Source organism: Corythoichthys intestinalis, chromosome 3 (assembly GCF_030265065.1).
Source record: "Corythoichthys intestinalis isolate RoL2023-P3 chromosome 3, ASM3026506v1, whole genome shotgun sequence".
Taxonomy (NCBI): domain Eukaryota; kingdom Metazoa; phylum Chordata; class Actinopteri; order Syngnathiformes; family Syngnathidae; genus Corythoichthys; species Corythoichthys intestinalis.
In genome coordinates, this window is record NC_080397.1 from 39,575,316 (window position 1) to 39,594,268 (window position 18,953).

Genomic DNA, 18,953 nt, shown 5'->3' on the forward strand with positions numbered 1-18,953 from the left:
TTCTTGGACCGAGATGAGTTCTTACCAAATGCGCTACTGACCTCCATTGGCTAGTTTTATTGCTTTAAAATTGGTTTTGAGCTGTGTGCATTATATTTTAGATGGATTGGAACCTATAGATGGGGAAAAAAAAAAACGCAACAGATGTATAAATACGTTTTTTTTTAACACTGAAGTAGAACGTATTCATACGTTTTTGGGAGCAAATGAGTTAGTAAGCAACTCCAGTGCACTGCCTGACCAACAAAGAGCAAGAAGAGGAAGGGAGAGTGAGATTAGGACAGCTCATCTGTATTTATTATTTATTTTTTAATTGGAGAAAAAAATTTACGCAATGGACTGAGGGCGTGAAGTTTGAAGCAGGAAGTCGTGAGGGATCACTGTAAATACAAACATGAAATGTGTCTTATTCTGGGAGCATCACCAGGTAAATGGCTCCTTTGTCTAACTGTGATTTATGGTCCGGAAAATACAATACAACAGTTGGAAATGACCCATATCAGAGGTGCAAAGTGAAATACCAAAATCTTACTGTGTCTCCTTATCCTAGCTCTTTAGTGATGTAGCCTACAAAGCCAGAGACCGAGAGGACCTAATTGCAGGCATAGATGAGTTTTTAGATGAGGTGATTGTGCTTCCACCCGGGGAATGGGATCCCAAAATCCGGATTGAGCCTCCCAAGAAAACTCCATCAGCTGACAAAAGGTAAGACTTTTTTTTACCTTCCACACGAAGTGCAATTATTTTAATAGATGAACAAATGTATTTCGTTTTGACTCCCCATCCACAGGAAGTCGGTGTTCTCCTTGAATGAATTGGGACAGATGAATGGGACAGCAGGTGGAGGCGGAGGACTAGCTGAGGATGAGGAAATGCCAGCACAACATGAACTTGGAGAGGAACTGGCATTTACTGGGCGGTGTGTTTCCAAATCAATATTATAAGACCAAGCAAAGACAGTTCATAAATCTCTTTTGTATTTTTGGGCTTCCCTAAAGGGTCATGTTTATTTGTCTGCAATTACATTACAACACCCCAAAAGAAGCATGCGTTCTTTAAAGCGTGAAAAGATGTTATTTTCTTTTAATTATCTGGCAGGCAAACAAAGCTCTGCCTCATAATTTGAGAGCAGATGTACTGTTTGAGCTGTGCCCGGGATAGCAAAACAAACTACTGTGTTCAAATTAGTGTTGGTAGCAATGTGGTGCTAAAAATATTAGGGATTCATAAGAAATAATAATGAACCAATGCTGCGCAATATGTACTCTTTGAGATTAGAGCTGCAGCTATCGAATATTTTAGTAATCGATTATTCTCTTGAAAATTCCATATATTGATAAGTAACAAGTAATTTGATAAAACATGTTTTTTGAGGTAAAGAGCAATTATAGATGAGAAAACTGGACATTTCACCGAATATTGAACCATTTTTAGACAGTATTTTTTTTTTCGATGTAAATTGTTGAAAACGGCCAACAATTGTATTTCAGATGTGACTAGGAAAAGAAACCAACAAATTCACTCAAAAAACGTAAGATCTTATTTAAAAAAAAAAAAAAAAAAATCTTATTTCTTACCTAAAAATGTCATTACGCTTGATAACACACATCGATTAAAAGTTTGTGATTTTTCCACGTATTTCAATTGAATTTCCATTTCTTTCAACCTATTTTTAAATCCTAGTTAAGTTTTAAGTCCAAATTGTAAGTCCTGATAGGATTTTGAGTTTTTGCAGTGTTCGAAATAAATGTATGATACCTGCTGTATTGGAGTAGCCTGGAACTCCAGACTCACTGCTGTTCCAGCAATACAGTCTGGGACCCAGCTCCTTATTGGCCTCTCGAGCCCAAACGAAATCGTCTGTGCAATCAGATTCGTTTATTTGCGTGACATGTTCTTAACCAATGTCACCTCCGCCTCATTGCTGATTGGTCCACTCCGCTGTCTGTTTGCTGTGGCTTGCTCCACCCTGGGAATATGATCCGCTGAACAGTCGACAGACTCTATAGATCCTACTCACCAACGTCACACAATGACGTGTCTCTGTATTGGGCCGCCATATTGTCCGTCATTGTTTAGCCGTATTCTCAATGGTTTCAATTTGTCGTGCAATTTATAGTGCAATTCATTGAAGCCCCGGTGCTTTTAGACGCTGTAAACTCATTGGATGCGTTGCATAAAAGGCGTTATGTGGAAAAGCTTCAGTCTATCCATTCGCCAGATCCATATTTGATGCCTAAATCGATATTTTTCGACCCGCTGTCTTCGCTGTCTCTGCATGACATCTGCTACCCTGATATCTACAACCATCTTGTCCACACAAAATCATCCTATTCTCACGAAAGTTTGAAAAACTTTAAGAGCAGCACTCTAAGCAACATTACCCCGTGTGACCCTTTACTTCCAATTTTCTAAAATGGCGACAATCAATAAAAAAAAAAGTTGACTGCGATGGCTGACGCTTCAAGGATAGGTGGATATTGGACTATTTCTTACAACTGTGTCTGCCTCATTAGCAAAGAGACAGTCGCTGTTTTCAAAGAGTTCGATATTATTCGATATTACCAAAAAAGACACGCTGACATGTACGACAACATTACAGGGAAGATACGCAGCGAGAAATGAAAGCCACTTGAAGCTAGTTTAATTTCACAGCAGCAGTATTTCGCAAGAGCCCGAGTGTCGAAAGAGAACGCCACAAAGGCGAGATTGTTGAAATTATGAATTAAAAAAAATAATAATAAAGCAAATGTGACACACAGAAGGGCTTGCTAAAATTTGTTTAACTATATTGTTCTACGTAAATCAGCCAAGGTAACCCCCCACATTTTTACCACACCAAATCTGGCCCCCTTTGCAAAAAGTTTGGACACCCCTGTTTAACTGATGATCCGTAGACAAGGCCAGCTTCTTTCACTTGCTACCAGCTAAATATTATTCAAAAAATAATGATGGTGGAAGAAATAAGCATCTTGAATTTGAAACTGTATGTTGTCGGCGATTAGCCTCGCAATGATCTTAATTGTGGTTGTCAGACCAAAACCCCCTAAATATATATTAAATGCATCTTACCAGGTATAAAATGACTACTACGTAGTCTGTGGTGATCGTTTGGTGCCCAGTTTTCTCGTCGAATTGTAGCAGTCCATCTCGCTCTCCTCTCCGGGTCTCTCGGAAAACGGTAAACTTCAAGTCTCTCCGTCTATCTTCTCTGTTACTGCAACCAACCGCCACACACGCCTTCACCATTTTGATTATTAATGTTAACGAGCAGAAAAACACGCTATAATAGGAGGAATTTACGTAGCGATAATGCGTAAACACGACGAGCTAATGGACAATATGGCGCGGAGGCGTGGTTGTGACGTCATGTGAGTAGGGTCTATAGCTGGAACAGCGGTGAGTCTGGAGTTCCAGGCTAGTATTGGAGCATATTGGCACCAGTGCTACATAATAATAATAATAATACATTTTATTTATAACGCACTTTACATTTGAAAAACAAATCTCAAAGTGCACATTGCCAAAAAAGAATAAAAAGACTAATAATAAAAGAGTAAAAGCAAAACAGACAGAAGCACAGATAAAATCAGATACCAATCAGATAAAATAAGACAGTCAAATAACATGGTGTTTTATCCATCAACGACTACTGAGCTAATATTGACAGTTAGCTTTATTATGATTTTATTTAATCTCCAGCGCTGTTTTTACTAATTAAATAAAGCCTGTATGAAAGACACGTTAGCCACGCATCGACAGTAGTCATAATTAATAGAAACCTAACCCTCCACAGGGCTAACGATACGTTAGCAAGGTACAGTAACATCAGTCTTATTTATTAGCGCTACGTTAATTTAATTTTACCTTTTCCCAAGTATCACTCCTCCGCTCTCGGAGTAAATGAGGTGCCTTCGGTGGAGCAGGGGCTAGGCGGGCGGGTTGCGCCCGGCCCGGGGTTTCGGGGGAAGGTCATAGGTCGTGGGGTCCAGCCCGGGGTGCGGAAGCGTCGGCGGGGCCGCGGGTAGCCGGGACCGCTTGGAGGTAGTGTTATGCAAGTGCTGTCTTATGTACATGAAACGGTGTTCACCTTGGTCTCCACCTTTGAAATCAAACATATCTGACGACTCTCTCTTTTTTTCCTGTACGCATGTGACGTCAGCACATTGTGCCACATTAAAAGTAGTTTGGGCAAAATGTCATGCCTAGAGCTGTCAAAATTAAACGATTCATCGAGGTGGAAAAAATTCCTCGATCAATTTTTAAAATCGAGTTACTCAAATTATTCGAGTAATCATTTCAGCTCTATTTGAGATTTAGTTTCGAACCGCCGGCCACCCTACCCAAGATGGCCGCCAGCTATGCCCGCCACTGTGAAAAAGATAGCTGTCCAATCGTGTGGTGTCAAAGTCATTCTTCATTTTGGGTCATCCTGTTCATTTTGAAACCCTTACTGTTGATTTTTCGGCATTCCCGGTCACTTTTTGTTGATTCCTTGTCAATTCCTGTTGTTTTCGGGGCAATTTGAACACTTGCTTGAGTTTATAAATAGTAGAAGGCCAATCCCTTTGAAGTGGGAATAACAAATGTTCATTTGCTGGCAACCATCAATGAGTTAAGAAGTGTCTGACCAAATCATGATAGCAATTACTTTACATTCAAGTGAGTAAGAAGTAATTTAGTATTAAGAGAAAAAACAAAAATTTTTTCAAAAAATGTATCGGTAACACAAGGCTGGGTATCAGAAGTGAAAAAACAGTAGTTCAAATCCCAAATTGCTTTAATTAGGAGCGCTTAAAAAGTATTTCACAGAAACTAGTGTATCTAATCCAATATTGGATGTAGGGCTGCAACTATGATTATTTTAGTAGTCGATAAATCTGTCAACTAGTTCGTTCGAATAATCGAGTAATCGGTTTAGGAATGTTTAATGCGTTCCAGAATAAATTTCAAGAGATATAAGACAAAGTCTTGCTATGACTGCAATTGCAAAAGAGTGTGAGGGTGTTTCTTCAAACTATGCAAAAATGCACTTTCATTAAAAAAAAAAAAAAAAAAAAAAAAAAAAATAGCTGAGCTTAGCCTCAAACAGTATTTAAAAAAAAACTACAACAAAAGAACATTTGGATAACTTGTGTAGCTAAAGTCCGCTAGCTCAAATGCTATAAAATGCTAACTTTTTTATTTTATTTTATTTTTATACAATGCTATTATCAAATCGATCAAATACATATTCCCACAAAAAACAGCTAAATATACCTGTAAAATGAATTACGAATGCATTAAAAAAACATTAGCTCAAACAAAAACTTACCTTATGTTGGTCTTAACCAAGGCCGGCCCAGCCTATACGCTGACTATGCAGCTGCTTAGGGCCCCTGACCACTAGGGGTCCCCCAATCTGGCAACCTCATTTTATACATTTTTAATAGAGCATCGTGAATAATGTGGCGCACATTGCCATTTATCTATACAAACATCAATTTTCTTGTCATTACAATCTGGCAACCTGGGCAGTGACGTTGAACCTGCTTTGCGATGATTGGTGCGCAAACTTGCTTGGAAAATAGATGCACGAATATGTCGACGAGAATTTATCCTTCTGGAGCAGAGAAACAAAAAATCTGATTAATATACAAAACATGGATGTAGGGGTTGGATTGCATGTATGGGTTTCACAGTACACTGTGATGAAATGGTGGGCCAAAAATATGGGCCCCTTGGCATTATTTTGCTTAGGGCCCCCAAATGGCCTGGACCGGCCCTGGTCTTAACAGGGAGCAGCTGGATTCAGGTATGTTAAATGAGTTATGTCATAGTCACTGTTTCCACTAGAGGGCAGTGTATCCACCCAAATTAATAAAACTAAATGCAAACACTTAAAAAAAAAAACATTACAAGGCCACTCTAATTAAACGATTACTTGAAGCAGCAAAATGTGATTCGAAGCTTTTTCCTAATCGAATTACTTGAGTTCATTGATTAATTGTTGCAGCACTAATAAGATGCTCAGATTCAGAATGAATCCTCACTCTTGGTTAATAGAGTTAAATACATCTGTGCTTGTCTGGTTAATTTGAATAAGATGTCCATACCAGTGAGACTACTCACATCAGGACGGTGCAAATGACATAATTTCTAACTAACAATCCAGATGGACACAAGAAATTTAACTGTGCAAAGATTTAAAGAGTACGAAAATGATGGAAGGGTGAATTGCATGCAGACAGCACCAAATTAGCAGTCAATTTACCATCTGCTTTACGAACTGTGTATTGTTTTTGTAATAGCTTCTGTGGTGGATTGTACTTGGACATCAAGCGTAAATTGCCATGGCTGCCCAGTGATTTCTACGAAGGTTTTCACATTCAATCCATCTCTGCTGTGCTCTTCATCTACTTGGGCTGCATCACGAATGCCATCACCTTTGGTGGCCTGCTAGGAGATGCCACCGAGAACTATCAGGTAAAAGAGTGAGCATTTCCTGTAATTATGTTTTGCTGCATGAACATAAAGACTTAGCTTTGGGACTCTCATTTCACTTCCTTTTTGTGTTTCCTGTCTATTCTACAGTATTTTAACAATCAAATAAAGGCTCAAGCATAGTTTCATCCTCCTGCAATTTCACCCATGTCTGTCCCTCTCATCCTTCACAGGGTGTAATGGAAAGTTTCCTCGGTACAGCTCTGGCTGGCACTGTGTTTTGTCTGCTCGGGGGTCAGCCCCTCATCATTCTAAGCTCAACTGGACCCATCCTCATCTTTGAAAAGCTCCTATTTGAATTCAGCAAGTGAGCATTTTGCCAACTTATGACAATGCACTAGAATTGAATAAAGGGAATATTAATAGGTAGTATTGTACACAGCCTTCGTTAACACAATTTAAATTTGAAGATGCGTGGAAAAGGTCCCTAAGGCTAGGTTCATACCGCAGGTCTTAATGCACAATTCCGATTTTTTTGTCATATCTGTTTTTTTGGCGTGCCCGTTCAGACTGCCTTTGTCCATTGTGCCCATTCAAGTATCACACATGCGCAGGAGCATCAAAAAATATGCTGGCTCAATGTCATTCTAGGGTGATAATATATTATTTTTTTCCAAAAAGACGACGCAAATAACATACATAAATAATCCCCATTTAGTGTTATATTCAGAGTTTATATGGATTGATAGCATGCACGAACTGTGTCTGCATGACGCACACATATACGAACAGTTTGCCCCGTTTTTTGGCCTTGTAAGCAATCTTGAAATATTGCTCATTTGGAGCACCGAGAAAACCGAGCATTCTCAGGTTTATCCTCCCCCACCCATTTTATTTTTTTATGACTGTTGTCAAGCTCGCCTCTTCCCTAAAAGCCGCGTTCAAGCTAGGTGCTAACGCTAATGCACAGCTCCATTGCTAACGTAGCACCCTGTCTCTCTCGCGCTTTGCTTACGCAATTGCTGAATGAATTCCGATTTGGGGGACTTGACATTTCAGACCGCAGCCACATTCTGAAAAAATGTGGTCCAGATCAGATTTTAACCACATACGAAATGGACCATGATCGGATTTTAAATGGTCCACTTTTATGTGACTTTTCCCATTCAGACCATCTAGTTAATGCCTGATTCGAGTTGGAAAAACACACAAAAAATTCAGATTTGTGCATTAAGACCTGCGGTATGAACCTAGCCTTAGTTACACTAAAAACTCTGCATGTAGGTTGAAAAACCTCTATCTCCAGGTAAACCATGAATGAATCTCTGAAAGATCTTTAAGGTGCCTTTTAATTTGATGCCAATGGCTTGCTGTATGTAACCAAATATATTGTAGCACAACTAACATTGATTAGCCTCAACTTTCTTGCTACATCAAAAATGGTAAACCAATATCATTTATTTATTATAGAATTTATACAATTAGCATTAGCAAGCAAACTAGTGTACCATTTTTTTGGCTCCCGATATGGATTCCCGTGTGGTATTGGTTGATGCCAATACTCTACCGATACCATGTTTTTTTTTGGTGGAAAAGATAAACAAAATATTAAAATATAATAATATTAAATACATATTTTGAAAAATATAATAATAAATTACTTGGCTGTAAAACTAATCGCTATCATGCGTTAGACGTCCAACCCATTTGAAGTTAAAACAAATGTTCATTCGCTGCCACCCTCCCGCTTCAAATGAGTTGGATGTCTACTAGTGATAAATTGGTGGGAGGGTGCATCTCGGAAGAAAAAATTTGAATTTTTTTACCTCATTGGCTGCCATTGACAGTGACAGACGTCCAATCCATTTGAAGTGGATTGGACGTCTACAAGTGATAAACTCATTAAAACTCATAGCAGAAGGATGATTAGACACCGCACAATTGGATATCTATCAACATATTAGGAAGTGTGACAAGTGCTCCTTTTTTTACGGTGCTGCGCAGAGCTGGCTGCCATATTGAGTAGGGCAGCCAGTGGTTGGGAACTAGATATTGAAAAGTACGTATTGCACATCATCGGCATGTTATTTCTCAGTAGTCCCTGATACCAATGACGTCATTTTAATGGCATTTCGGTACCGATACCCATACTAGTACAGTGCACACTAGGGATGGGAACCTCTTGGTACCTCACGATATGATTTGTGATACAAAGCTCACGATAACAATGATCTCACATATGGCGATACAACGATTATCGATACATTTTTCAGGAAATCATTCTAGGATATTCTACAAAACAACTAATAAACAGAAAAACAACCTATTTCATCTTTCTGCTCTAATATTATCACAAGTAGACGTCCAATACATTTGAACAGGGAGGGTGGCAGCGAAAAAAAACCTTCCACATCAAACTAGCCCCTCCCACTTCGATGTAATGCTCTGGTTTCAAACGAATGTTCATTCGCCCTTCCGAGTCTTAATGGATTGAGCATCGAGCGTCGTTAATGGCAGCCATAGAGTTAACTGAGACACTATTATGATTGAAGATTTTGTTAGCAACTTGGTTCTTTTTTTTTTGAAAACATTGACATCTTTTTAAAACAATATCTTCATTCTTGGCATGAGTGTATCGATAACCTTTTGGGATGCAAAGAATCACGATATATCATCATTTTGATATTTTCTCACATCCCTACTACACATGAGGCAAATAAGTATTTAGTAAACCACCAAGTGTGCAAGTTCTCCTACTTGAAAAAATTAGAGAGGCCTGTAATTGTCAACATGGGTAAACTTCAACCATGAGAGACAGAATGTGGGGGGGGAAAAAAACAGAAAATCACATTGTTTGATTTTTAAAGAATTGATTTCCAAATTTGAATGGAAAATAAGTATTTGGTCACCTACTGTTATGTCCTCTGGTCTTATGTTGACTACTTTTTGGGTTTAATTTCTTTCTGGGATTGTACGTTGTTCATCCGTCCACAGGATGTCGCTATTCTAACTCAGAATCTTAAGTTTTTCTTTGGTATTGCTGTTTGCGCTCGGCTTCCCCTAGTGGCGACTTGCTGTAAGCAGCAGGCAGAAAGAACTTTTTATTTCAGTTGGAAAAGAGGCCTTGAGGTGTTAAGACGTTACACACCTCCTCTGCACCATACATCGTTGGGAACCCTTGACAAAACAAAATCTGTAAGTTTGTACGTTTTAACAGTGGGTTAGATGTAATTTTGGTGTGTCTATTCTGTTATTTTGTTGTTGTTTGTGTGGCGCGAACCCACACGTTTTTGTGCTAAGCTGAAGTAGCCACTTCATTTCATTTGCTCATAATGGAGCCAGTTTTCTGTTATTTACATAAACATGTTATTGTATAGAACCTTTTATTTTGTGTATAACATTTGTGTTTTATGTATGTTTCAGTTTTACCACACACACACACGCACACACGTTGACACAAAGAAATAAATGAGAGGAAGGAGTTCGGGCCTCCAAGTTTCTTTGTCGGTTTAGCTCGCTGCCAAAGTCGAGTAGCCATACGCTCGGCTGAGGGCAGAAGAGTAAAAAGATTTTCAACACATCAAGCACCCAAGATGTCTCAGCAAGAAGTTTCACCACCTATCAGCCAAGTGGTCACCAGGTCGGAGGCCAGTCATTCTCATTCTTCACGCCGGTCCAGAACGAGTCAAGCTGCTGCACAAGCACGAGCAGACGCCGAAGCTGCCTACGCCAGAGCACGGTACGCCAAACGCCAAATCGACATGGAGGTCGAGAAGGCACGCATCGAGGCAACACTACACGCTCTGAAGACGGAAGGTGAAGCAGAAGCAGCGCTCGCCGCAGCTAAAGTTTGGGAGGCGACTTTCGAAGAAGAGGAGCGCGCCAAAGTCGACCTCAGCGAGCAAGGGGTATTTTCCAAGACACCCCCCTCCATCAGGCGTGCACAAGAGTATGTGCATGCTCACTTTGACGACCAGCGTGTGCAAGCAGATGGCACACAAACGCCAAACACTGAGCACCTGGTTAGGCACAATGACTCTCAACAACCAGAAAATAGCCCAAAATCAGCTGGTGCTTTTCCACATGTGCGTCACATCGACATCGCTGACGAAGAGCATCTCCAATCTCATCGTGGGAGAACGGACATCTCACACCAGCCTACACCTTCAGCAACCCCACAAAGTGAACTGTCCAATTTAGCAGCCTATCTAGCACGGCGTGATCTGCTGACATCGGGGTTCAAGGTTTTCGACAACCGGCCAGAGTCCTACCTGTCCTGGAAGTCCATGTTCTGCAACGCGACGGAAGGCCTCAATCTCAAGCCCAGCGAAGAGCTCGACCTTCTCACCAAGTGGCTCGGCGGGGAGTCTCTTCAACACGCTCAGAGGATCAGGGCGGTCCACGTGAGTAATCCACAGGCAGGTCTCCAACGTCTGTGGCAGCGGCTAGACAAGACTTATGGCTCTCCAGAGGTAATTGAATCCTCACTCTTCCAACGGTTGCAGACTTTTCCAAGAATCTCCAACAAAGACACTCACTTACTGCAGGAGCTTGCTGATCTTCTGTTAGAGCTATCGTATGCCAAAAGTGAAAGTTATTTGCCGGGTCTTAGCTTTCTCGACACACCAAGGGGCATAAACCCGATAGTTGAAAAACTCCCATATGGACTCCAGGAGTCATGGGTTACACAAGGTACCAAATACAAAAGGGAAAACGGTGCAGTCTATCCACCTTTTTCGTATTTTGTGCGGTTCGTAAATGACTACGCTGAAATGAGAACAGACCCTAGCTTTATGTTACAGTGTTCAAACGTAATAAATCCAAGGGTTGATAAGACATCAGTAAGACGAGACAAATACAGAGTTCCATTGGCGGTGAATAAAATAGAGATCAGTCCGGCTAAATTGACAGCACTCGATCCAGACAAACAATGTCCTATCCACCAAAAACCACATTCACTCGTCAAATGCAGGGGGTTTAGAATGAAAACACTAGACGAAAGAAAGAACATTCTCAAAGAGCACGCCATTTGTTTTAAATGTTGTGCGTCCACAAATCACAGGGCTCGAGACTGTAAAGCTATTATCCAATGCTCAGAATGTGATAGCGATGCTCATGTGTCTGCCATGCATGTCGGTCCACCTCCATGGACACCTCAAGACTTTAATCCCCCAACCCAGAGTCACGGCGGGGAGTCTGAGGGCCCAAATCCTGTGAACACAGCCAGTTGCACAGAAGTATGTGGGCAAGGCGTAAAAGGAAAATCATGCTCAAAGATCTGTTTAGTTAATGTATATCGCCGAACTTCTCCAGAAAAGAAAAAGAGGGTATATGCCATGTTGGATGATCAGAGCAATTCATCCTTAGCCAGATCTGCGTTTTTTGACATGTTTAATGTGCAAGGTACCATATTCCCATACACCATGAGAACATGTGCAGGTTTATCAGAGACACAAGGTCGTAAAGCTGATGGCTTTGTTGTAGAAGATGTAGATGGTAAGGTCTCCATGATGCTGCCTACAATAACAGAATGTGATCAGATTCCAGATAATAGAGACGAAATTCCCAGCCCTGAGGTAGCAGCAGCTCACCCTCATTTGCGATCAATCGCTTCACAGATTCCTCCTCTCGACCCATCGGCAGACATTCTTCTGCTCCTGGGAAGGGACATCATTCAGGCTCATAAAGTTCGTGGTCAGGTAAATGGGCCAAACAATGCACCTCATGCCCAGCGTCTCGATTTAGGATGGGTTGTCATAGGTGATGTCTGTCTCTCTGGAGCTCATAAACCCACATTGAACTCATTTAAGACGAACGTTCTAAACAGTGGACGTCCCACGTTCCTCAGTCCTTGCGAAAACACAATCGTTATCAAAGAGAAATACACCAAAAACGATCCACTAAACACACAAGCGGAACTAGGACAACATATTTTCCAACAAACAACAAATGACGACAAAGTTGCACTTTCGGCAGAAGATGCGTTGTTCCTAGACATTATGCACAACAACTTTGCTAAAGATGAGGCGAATAACTGGGTAGCTCCACTTCCATTCCGCTCACCTAGGCGGCGCCTACCTGACAATCGGGAGCAGGCCTACAATCGTTTAATGTCGCTCCGCAAAACGCTGAGAAGAAAACCTGAAATGAGAGCGCATTACGCTGAGTTTATGGAGAAAATATTCAGCAAGGGCCATGCCGAACCAGCGCCCGCACTGGCGCCAGATCAAGAGTGCTGGTATCTCCCTAGTTTTGGCGTTTACCACCCGCAAAAGCCAGAAAAAATTAGGGTAGTCTTTGATTCGAGTGCTCAACTTGACAATGTTTCTCTCAATGACGTGCTCCTCAAGGGACCAGATCTTAACAACACTCTCGTAGGAGTTCTGATGCGGTTTAGGTCCGACCCATACGCCGTTATGGCAGATGTGGAGCATATGTTTCACAACTTTATAGTACGAGAAGACCACCGTAACTACCTTCGTTTCTTGTGGTTCCAAAATCATGACCTTGATGGAAAAGTGCAAGAATTTAGGATGACTGTCCATGTGTTTGGTAATTGTCCTTCCCCATCAGTCGCCATCTTTGGACTGAAAAGAACAGCCATAGAAGGAGAAATGGAATTTGGCAGTGACGCAAAAGAATTCATTGAACGGCACTTCTATGTAGATGATGGGCTAAAGTCATTCTCTTCCATAGAGCAGGCCATTGATGTTCTTAGTAGGGCACAGAAGATGCTGGCTCAGTGTAACATACGCCTGCACAAAATCTCATCCAATTGTCCTCTCATAACAGGAGCCTTTCCAACCGAAGATCGTGCTGTAGGCATGCAAGGTCTTGACATTGGGCAGACTACCCCACCAATGCAGCGCAGTTTGGGCTTAGGATGGGAGCTGTTGACTGACCAATTCAAGTTCCAAGTAAGAGTAAATGAAAGGCCGTTCACAAAAAGGGGAGTTCTGTCAGTTATCAACAGTGTGTTCGACCCACTTGGTTTTGCTATTCCAGTAATCGTAGGGGGTAGAACCATACTCAGAGACATTTCCACAAATGTTTCAGAGTGGGACACTGAACTGCCAAAAGACAAATTAGAACAGTGGCAAAAGTGGAAAAGTTCCCTCGGACACCTACAACATCTTGAAATTCCCAGAATGTACACTTCAATACCGCTGTCTGCAGCCCAAAGAATAGAGATTGACGTTTTTTGTGATGCTTCCACAAAAGCCGTAGGTGCGGTAGCCTACCTCAAACTCACAAATGAGGACGGACACAGCGAAGTGGGATTCCTCCTCGGCAAAGCACGTTTAGCTCCTAAACCAGACATCACCATACCCCGACTTGAACTCTGTGCAGCAGTCCTGGCCGTGGAAGTAGCAGAGTTGGTTCTAGAGGAGCTGGATGTCACAGTCGATCAGGTGAATCTTTACACAGACTCAAAGGTAGTGCTTGGGTACATCTCAAACACCAAGAGACGCTTTCACGTTTATGTGCACAACAGAGTCGAACGCATCAGGCGCTTTGCACAAACTCACCAGTGGCATTACGTGCCCACACACTTAAATCCGGCAGACCATGCCACACGAGCGTTGCCCGCTGAGCAGCTCTCCAGCTCCACCTGGCTCAGAGGCCCAGCTTTCCTCTCCAGGTTGGACCAAAGTCAAGTTCGAAGTCAAACCTTCGATCTCATAGACCCAGAGACTGACTGTGAGTTGCGTCCTGAGGTAACAACTTGCACTACCACCCTATCAAAAGGCCAGTTTAATAGTGCCAGATTTGAAAGGTTTTCAAGTTGGAAGGTGCTGCAAAAGGCTATTGCCAAACTCCAACATATAGCTCAATCATTCAAGAACAACTCTGAGGTTTCCTGTCGTGGCTGGCACAACTGCAACAAACATTTAACTGAAAAGTCACTGCAACTAGCCAAGACCACGATCATTCGCACCGTTCAAAGAGAGGTCTTCGCAGAAGATATTGGATGCATTGAAAAAGGCACAGCTTTAAAAAACTCAAGTCCACTCAGCAAACTGAATCCATTTGTTGACACGCAAGGGCTCCTTAAAGTTGGAGGCCGACTAAAGAAAGCACAGTTGTCTGCAGAAGAAACCAATCCCATACTAATCCCTGGAAAGCACCATCTTGCTCAGCTCATAATAAGACACTTTCACGAAAAATTATGTCACCAGGGAAGGCATTTCACGGAGGGAGCAGTCAGAGCAGGGGGCTTTTGGATTGTGGGAGGAAAAAGAGCAGTAAGCAGTGTGATTTTCAAGTGCATCACATGCCGCAAATTAAGGGGCAGGCAACCTGAACAGATCATGGCTGAGCTACCTGAAGACAGGCTGTCCACGGACCCTCCTTTCACAAATGTAGGCCTTGATGTGTTCGGTCCCTGGTCCGTTACAGTGAGAAAAACGCGTGGTGCTAATGCAGATGCTAAAAGATGGGCAGTCATATTCACCTGCATGAGTACACGTGCAATTCATATTGAAGTGATTGAGTCAATGGACACATCGTCATTCATTAATGCACTGCGTCGTTTCTTTGCCATCCGAGGTGGTGCCAAACTCTTGAGATCTGATTGTGGGACAAATTTTGTGAGTGCCTGCAAAGAGCTCCAAATAGACAAACTAGGCTGTCACAATGACAAAATAGGCACATTCTTGAAAGACAGTGCGTGCAAATGGCAGTTTAATCCTCCACATGCATCCCATATGGCTGGTTCCTGGGAACGCATGATCGGCGTCACCCGAAAAATCCTCAATGCAATGCTCCTTGAACATCCATATGGGAAGCTCACACATGAAGTACTCGTGACATTGTTAGCTGAAGTCACCGCAATTGTAAATGCACGCCCGCTAACGGCTGTTTCTACAGATCCCGAAAACCCAGTCATTCTTACTCCTGCGATGCTACTCACGCAAAAGGTTGGCACACCACCGATTCCACCAGGGCAGTTTCAGACCAGTGACCTATTCAAAGCCCAATGGAAGCGCGTGCAGTACTTAGCTAATGTTTTCTGGAGTCGTTGGCAGAAAGAATACATCGCAGGCTTGCAGGTTCGTCGCAAGTGGAAAATAAAAAAGCCGAACCTTCAAATGGGCGACGTTGTTTTAATGAGGGAGTCTCTGGAACATAGGAATAATTGGCCACTCGGACTGATCACAAAATCTTTCCCAAGTGAGGACGGTAATGTCAGAAAAGTTGAGGTTAAGATTTGCCGAAACGGCGAGAATAGGTTTTACATTCGCCCAATTCGTGAAGTTGTGCTTTTGATGTCTAAGGATAGCATGTAAAACGAGTTGTTGTTTTGTATCGTTCATTAGTTAAGAGCTGACATCTTGCAGATGTCAGGCGGGGAGTGTTATGTCCTCTGGTCTTATGTTGACTACTTTTTGGGTTTAATTTCTTTCTGGGATTGTACGTTGTTCATCCGTCCACAGGATGTCGCTATTCTAACTCAGAATCTTAAGTTTTTCTTTGGTATTGCTGTTTGCGCTCGGCTTCCCCTAGTGGCGACTTGCTGTAAGCAGCAGGCAGAAAGAACTTTTTATTTCAGTTGGAAAAGAGGCCTTGAGGTGTTAAGACGTTACACACCTCCTCTGCACCATACATCGTTGGGAACCCTTGACAAAACAAAATCTGTAAGTTTGTACGTTTTAACAGTGGGTTAGATGTAATTTTGGTGTGTCTATTCTGTTATTTTGTTGTTGTTTGTGTGGCGCGAACCCACACGTTTTTGTGCTAAGCTGAAGTAGCCACTTCATTTCATTTGCTCATAATGGAGCCAGTTTTCTGTTATTTACATAAACATGTTATTGTATAGAACCTTTTATTTTGTGTATAACATTTGTGTTTTATGTATGTTTCAGTTTTACCACACACACACACGCACACACGTTGACACAAAGAAATAAATGAGAGGAAGGAGTTCGGGCCTCCAAGTTTCTTTGTCGGTTTAGCTCGCTGCCAAAGTCGAGTAGCCATACGCTCGGCTGAGGGCAGAAGACCTACAAACAAGATTTCTGGCTGTAAAAGAGGTCTAACTTCTTCTAACGTGGTCTAACGAGGCTCCACTCATTACCTGTATTAATGGCACCTATTTTAACTCATTATCGGTATAAAAGACACCTGTCCACAATCTCAGTCAGTCACACTCCAAATGCCACTATGGCCGAGACCAAAGAGCTGTCGAAGGACACCAGAGACAAAATTGTAGACCTGCACCAGGCTGGGAAGACTGAATCTGCAATAGGTAAAACGCTTGGTGTAAAGAAATCAACTGTGGGAGCAATTATCAGAAAATGGAAGACATACAAAACCACTGATAATCTCCCTTGATCTGGGGCTCCATGTAAGATCTCACCCCATGGCGTCAAAATGATAACAAGAACGGTGAGCAAAAATCCAATAACCACACGGGGGGACCTAGTGAATGACCTACAGAGAGCTGGGACCACAGTAACAAAGGCTATTATCGGTAACACAATGCGCCGCCAGGGACGCAAATCCTGCACTGCCAGATGTGTCCCCCTGCTGAAGCCAGTACACGTCCAGGCCCGTCTGCGGTCCGCTAGAGAGCATTTGGATGATCCAGAAGAGGACTGGGAAAATGTGTTATGGTCAGATGAAACCAAAATAGAACGTTTTGGTAGTAACACAGGTTCTCGTGTTTGGAGGAGAAAGAATACTGAATTTCATCCAAAGAACTCCATACCCACTGTAAAGCATAGGGGTGGAAACATCATGCTTTGGGGCTGTTTTTCTGCAAAGTGACCAGGACGACTGATCTGTGTAAAGGAAAGAAGGAATGGGGCCATGTATTGAGAGATTTTGAGTGAAAATCTCCTTCCATCAGCAAGGGAATTGAAGATGAGACGTGGCTGGGTCTTTCAGCATGACAATGATCCCAAACACACAGCCAGGGCAACAAAGGAGTAGCTTCGTAAGAAGCATTTCAAGGTCCTGGAGTGGCCTAGCCAGTCTCCAGATCTCAACCCCATAGAAAATCTGTGGAGGGAGTTGGAAGTCCGTGTTGCCCAACGACAGCCCCAAAACATCACTGCTCTAGAGGAGATCTTCATGGAGGAATGGGCCAAAATACCAGCAACAGTGTGTGAAAAGCTTACAGAAAACGTTTGGCCTCCGTTATTGCCAACAAAGGGTACATACTGTAACAAAGTATTGAGATGAAGTTTTGGTATTGACCAAATACTTATTTTCCACCATGATTTGCAAATAAATTCTTTAAAAATCAAACATTGCGATTCTCTGTTTTTTTTTTTTAACATTCTGTCTCTCATGGTTGAGGTTTACCCATCTTGACAATTACAGGGCTCTCTAATATTCTCAAGTGGGAGAACTTGCACAATTAGTGGTTGACTAAATACTTATTTGCGCCACTCTGTGAGTGCAACACTAATTTAAACATACATGATATGATATGACGTATCAAGGCACCACAAATGACTTTTTTTAGTCTAGTGGCACTTGTTTGCTTTACATATTCTGAACTTTGTTAGGGTGCCTTCGCTTCATCACAGACTGTATAATCCTCATTCCCATGGGACATATTTTATGCAGGTACAACATCCATTTTTATCATTATGCAGATGGCAAACAACCCCTCCCTTTCTTGCAAAACTTCTCTGCTTGCTGACAAATCAAAAAATCATCTCCAATCTCACAAGTTTCACAAGCGATGTGTACGTATTTCACATTTATTGTGGAAAAAGTTTTGAAGTGATTTATTTTGTTCTCGTTTTTTATTAGCTAAAACATAAACCTGAAATTTGAATATGGCTATGGAGACTTTTTATATCCACTGTATATGTGTGGATCGGAAGCCTATCATGAAAATGTAGTATCATTTTACTGAAAAGTGAAAATCAACAGCTTTATTCATGAGAACTGATTAAACCTGAGTAATATGTGGACTTGGCTTGCATAATGCAGTCCCTTAAACTAAAAACTGGGCTCTTCTTCTGATAGATTCTCTAGTTGGCATTCTGATAGTGACCGAACTGTTTTTAAGCAGGGCCGCGTTGTGTATAAAGCTGTGCTGACTGTTATTGCAGTGCAGTATCAGCTTATGAGGAATGGGGAAAAACTGTCTACATTGCAGAACCAGTTATTACATGTGCACATTGTGCCCAAATATTATTTTTAACTCATTTGCTGTGATTGACAGCAATAGACGTTCAATCCATTTGATCAGGGAGGGGCTGGCAGTCAATCAGTCCTTCAATGGCAGTAAATAAGGTAATTTTGCAAATTGACATAGTAGAGGTGCAACAATTAATCGATTAATCGACAACTAATCGATTAGCAAATCGACTATTTTGATAACCAAATAATCATTTATCACCTTCTTCAACTTAAACTTGTCTAAATTTCTGAAATGATAACATATATATAACTTCTCAGTTGGAAATATTATCAGATTTCTTCATGAACGTTTTTTTTTTTTTTAAATCAAAGTAGGACATGAACAAAAATCTGATTTTACTTTGGAAAACAACAATACACATTTTTGC

At 41.7% G+C, this 18,953-nt stretch overlaps 1 protein-coding gene across 3 annotated transcripts in view; it reads left to right on the plus strand.

Moving 5' to 3' along the window:
* The window catches only part of slc4a5a (solute carrier family 4 member 5a), a 111,438-nt gene that overhangs the window by 49,925 nt on the left and 42,560 nt on the right, over nucleotides 1-18,953 (plus strand). For all 3 annotated transcript variants that reach the window (XM_057831413.1, XM_057831414.1, XM_057831412.1), the window contains exons 11-14: nucleotides 551-705; nucleotides 791-919; nucleotides 6,291-6,465; nucleotides 6,657-6,790. In XM_057831413.1, the coding sequence (XP_057687396.1) occupies nucleotides 551-705; nucleotides 791-919; nucleotides 6,291-6,465; nucleotides 6,657-6,790 (593 nt within the window). The remainder of the gene's footprint in view (nucleotides 1-550; nucleotides 706-790; nucleotides 920-6,290; nucleotides 6,466-6,656; nucleotides 6,791-18,953) is intronic.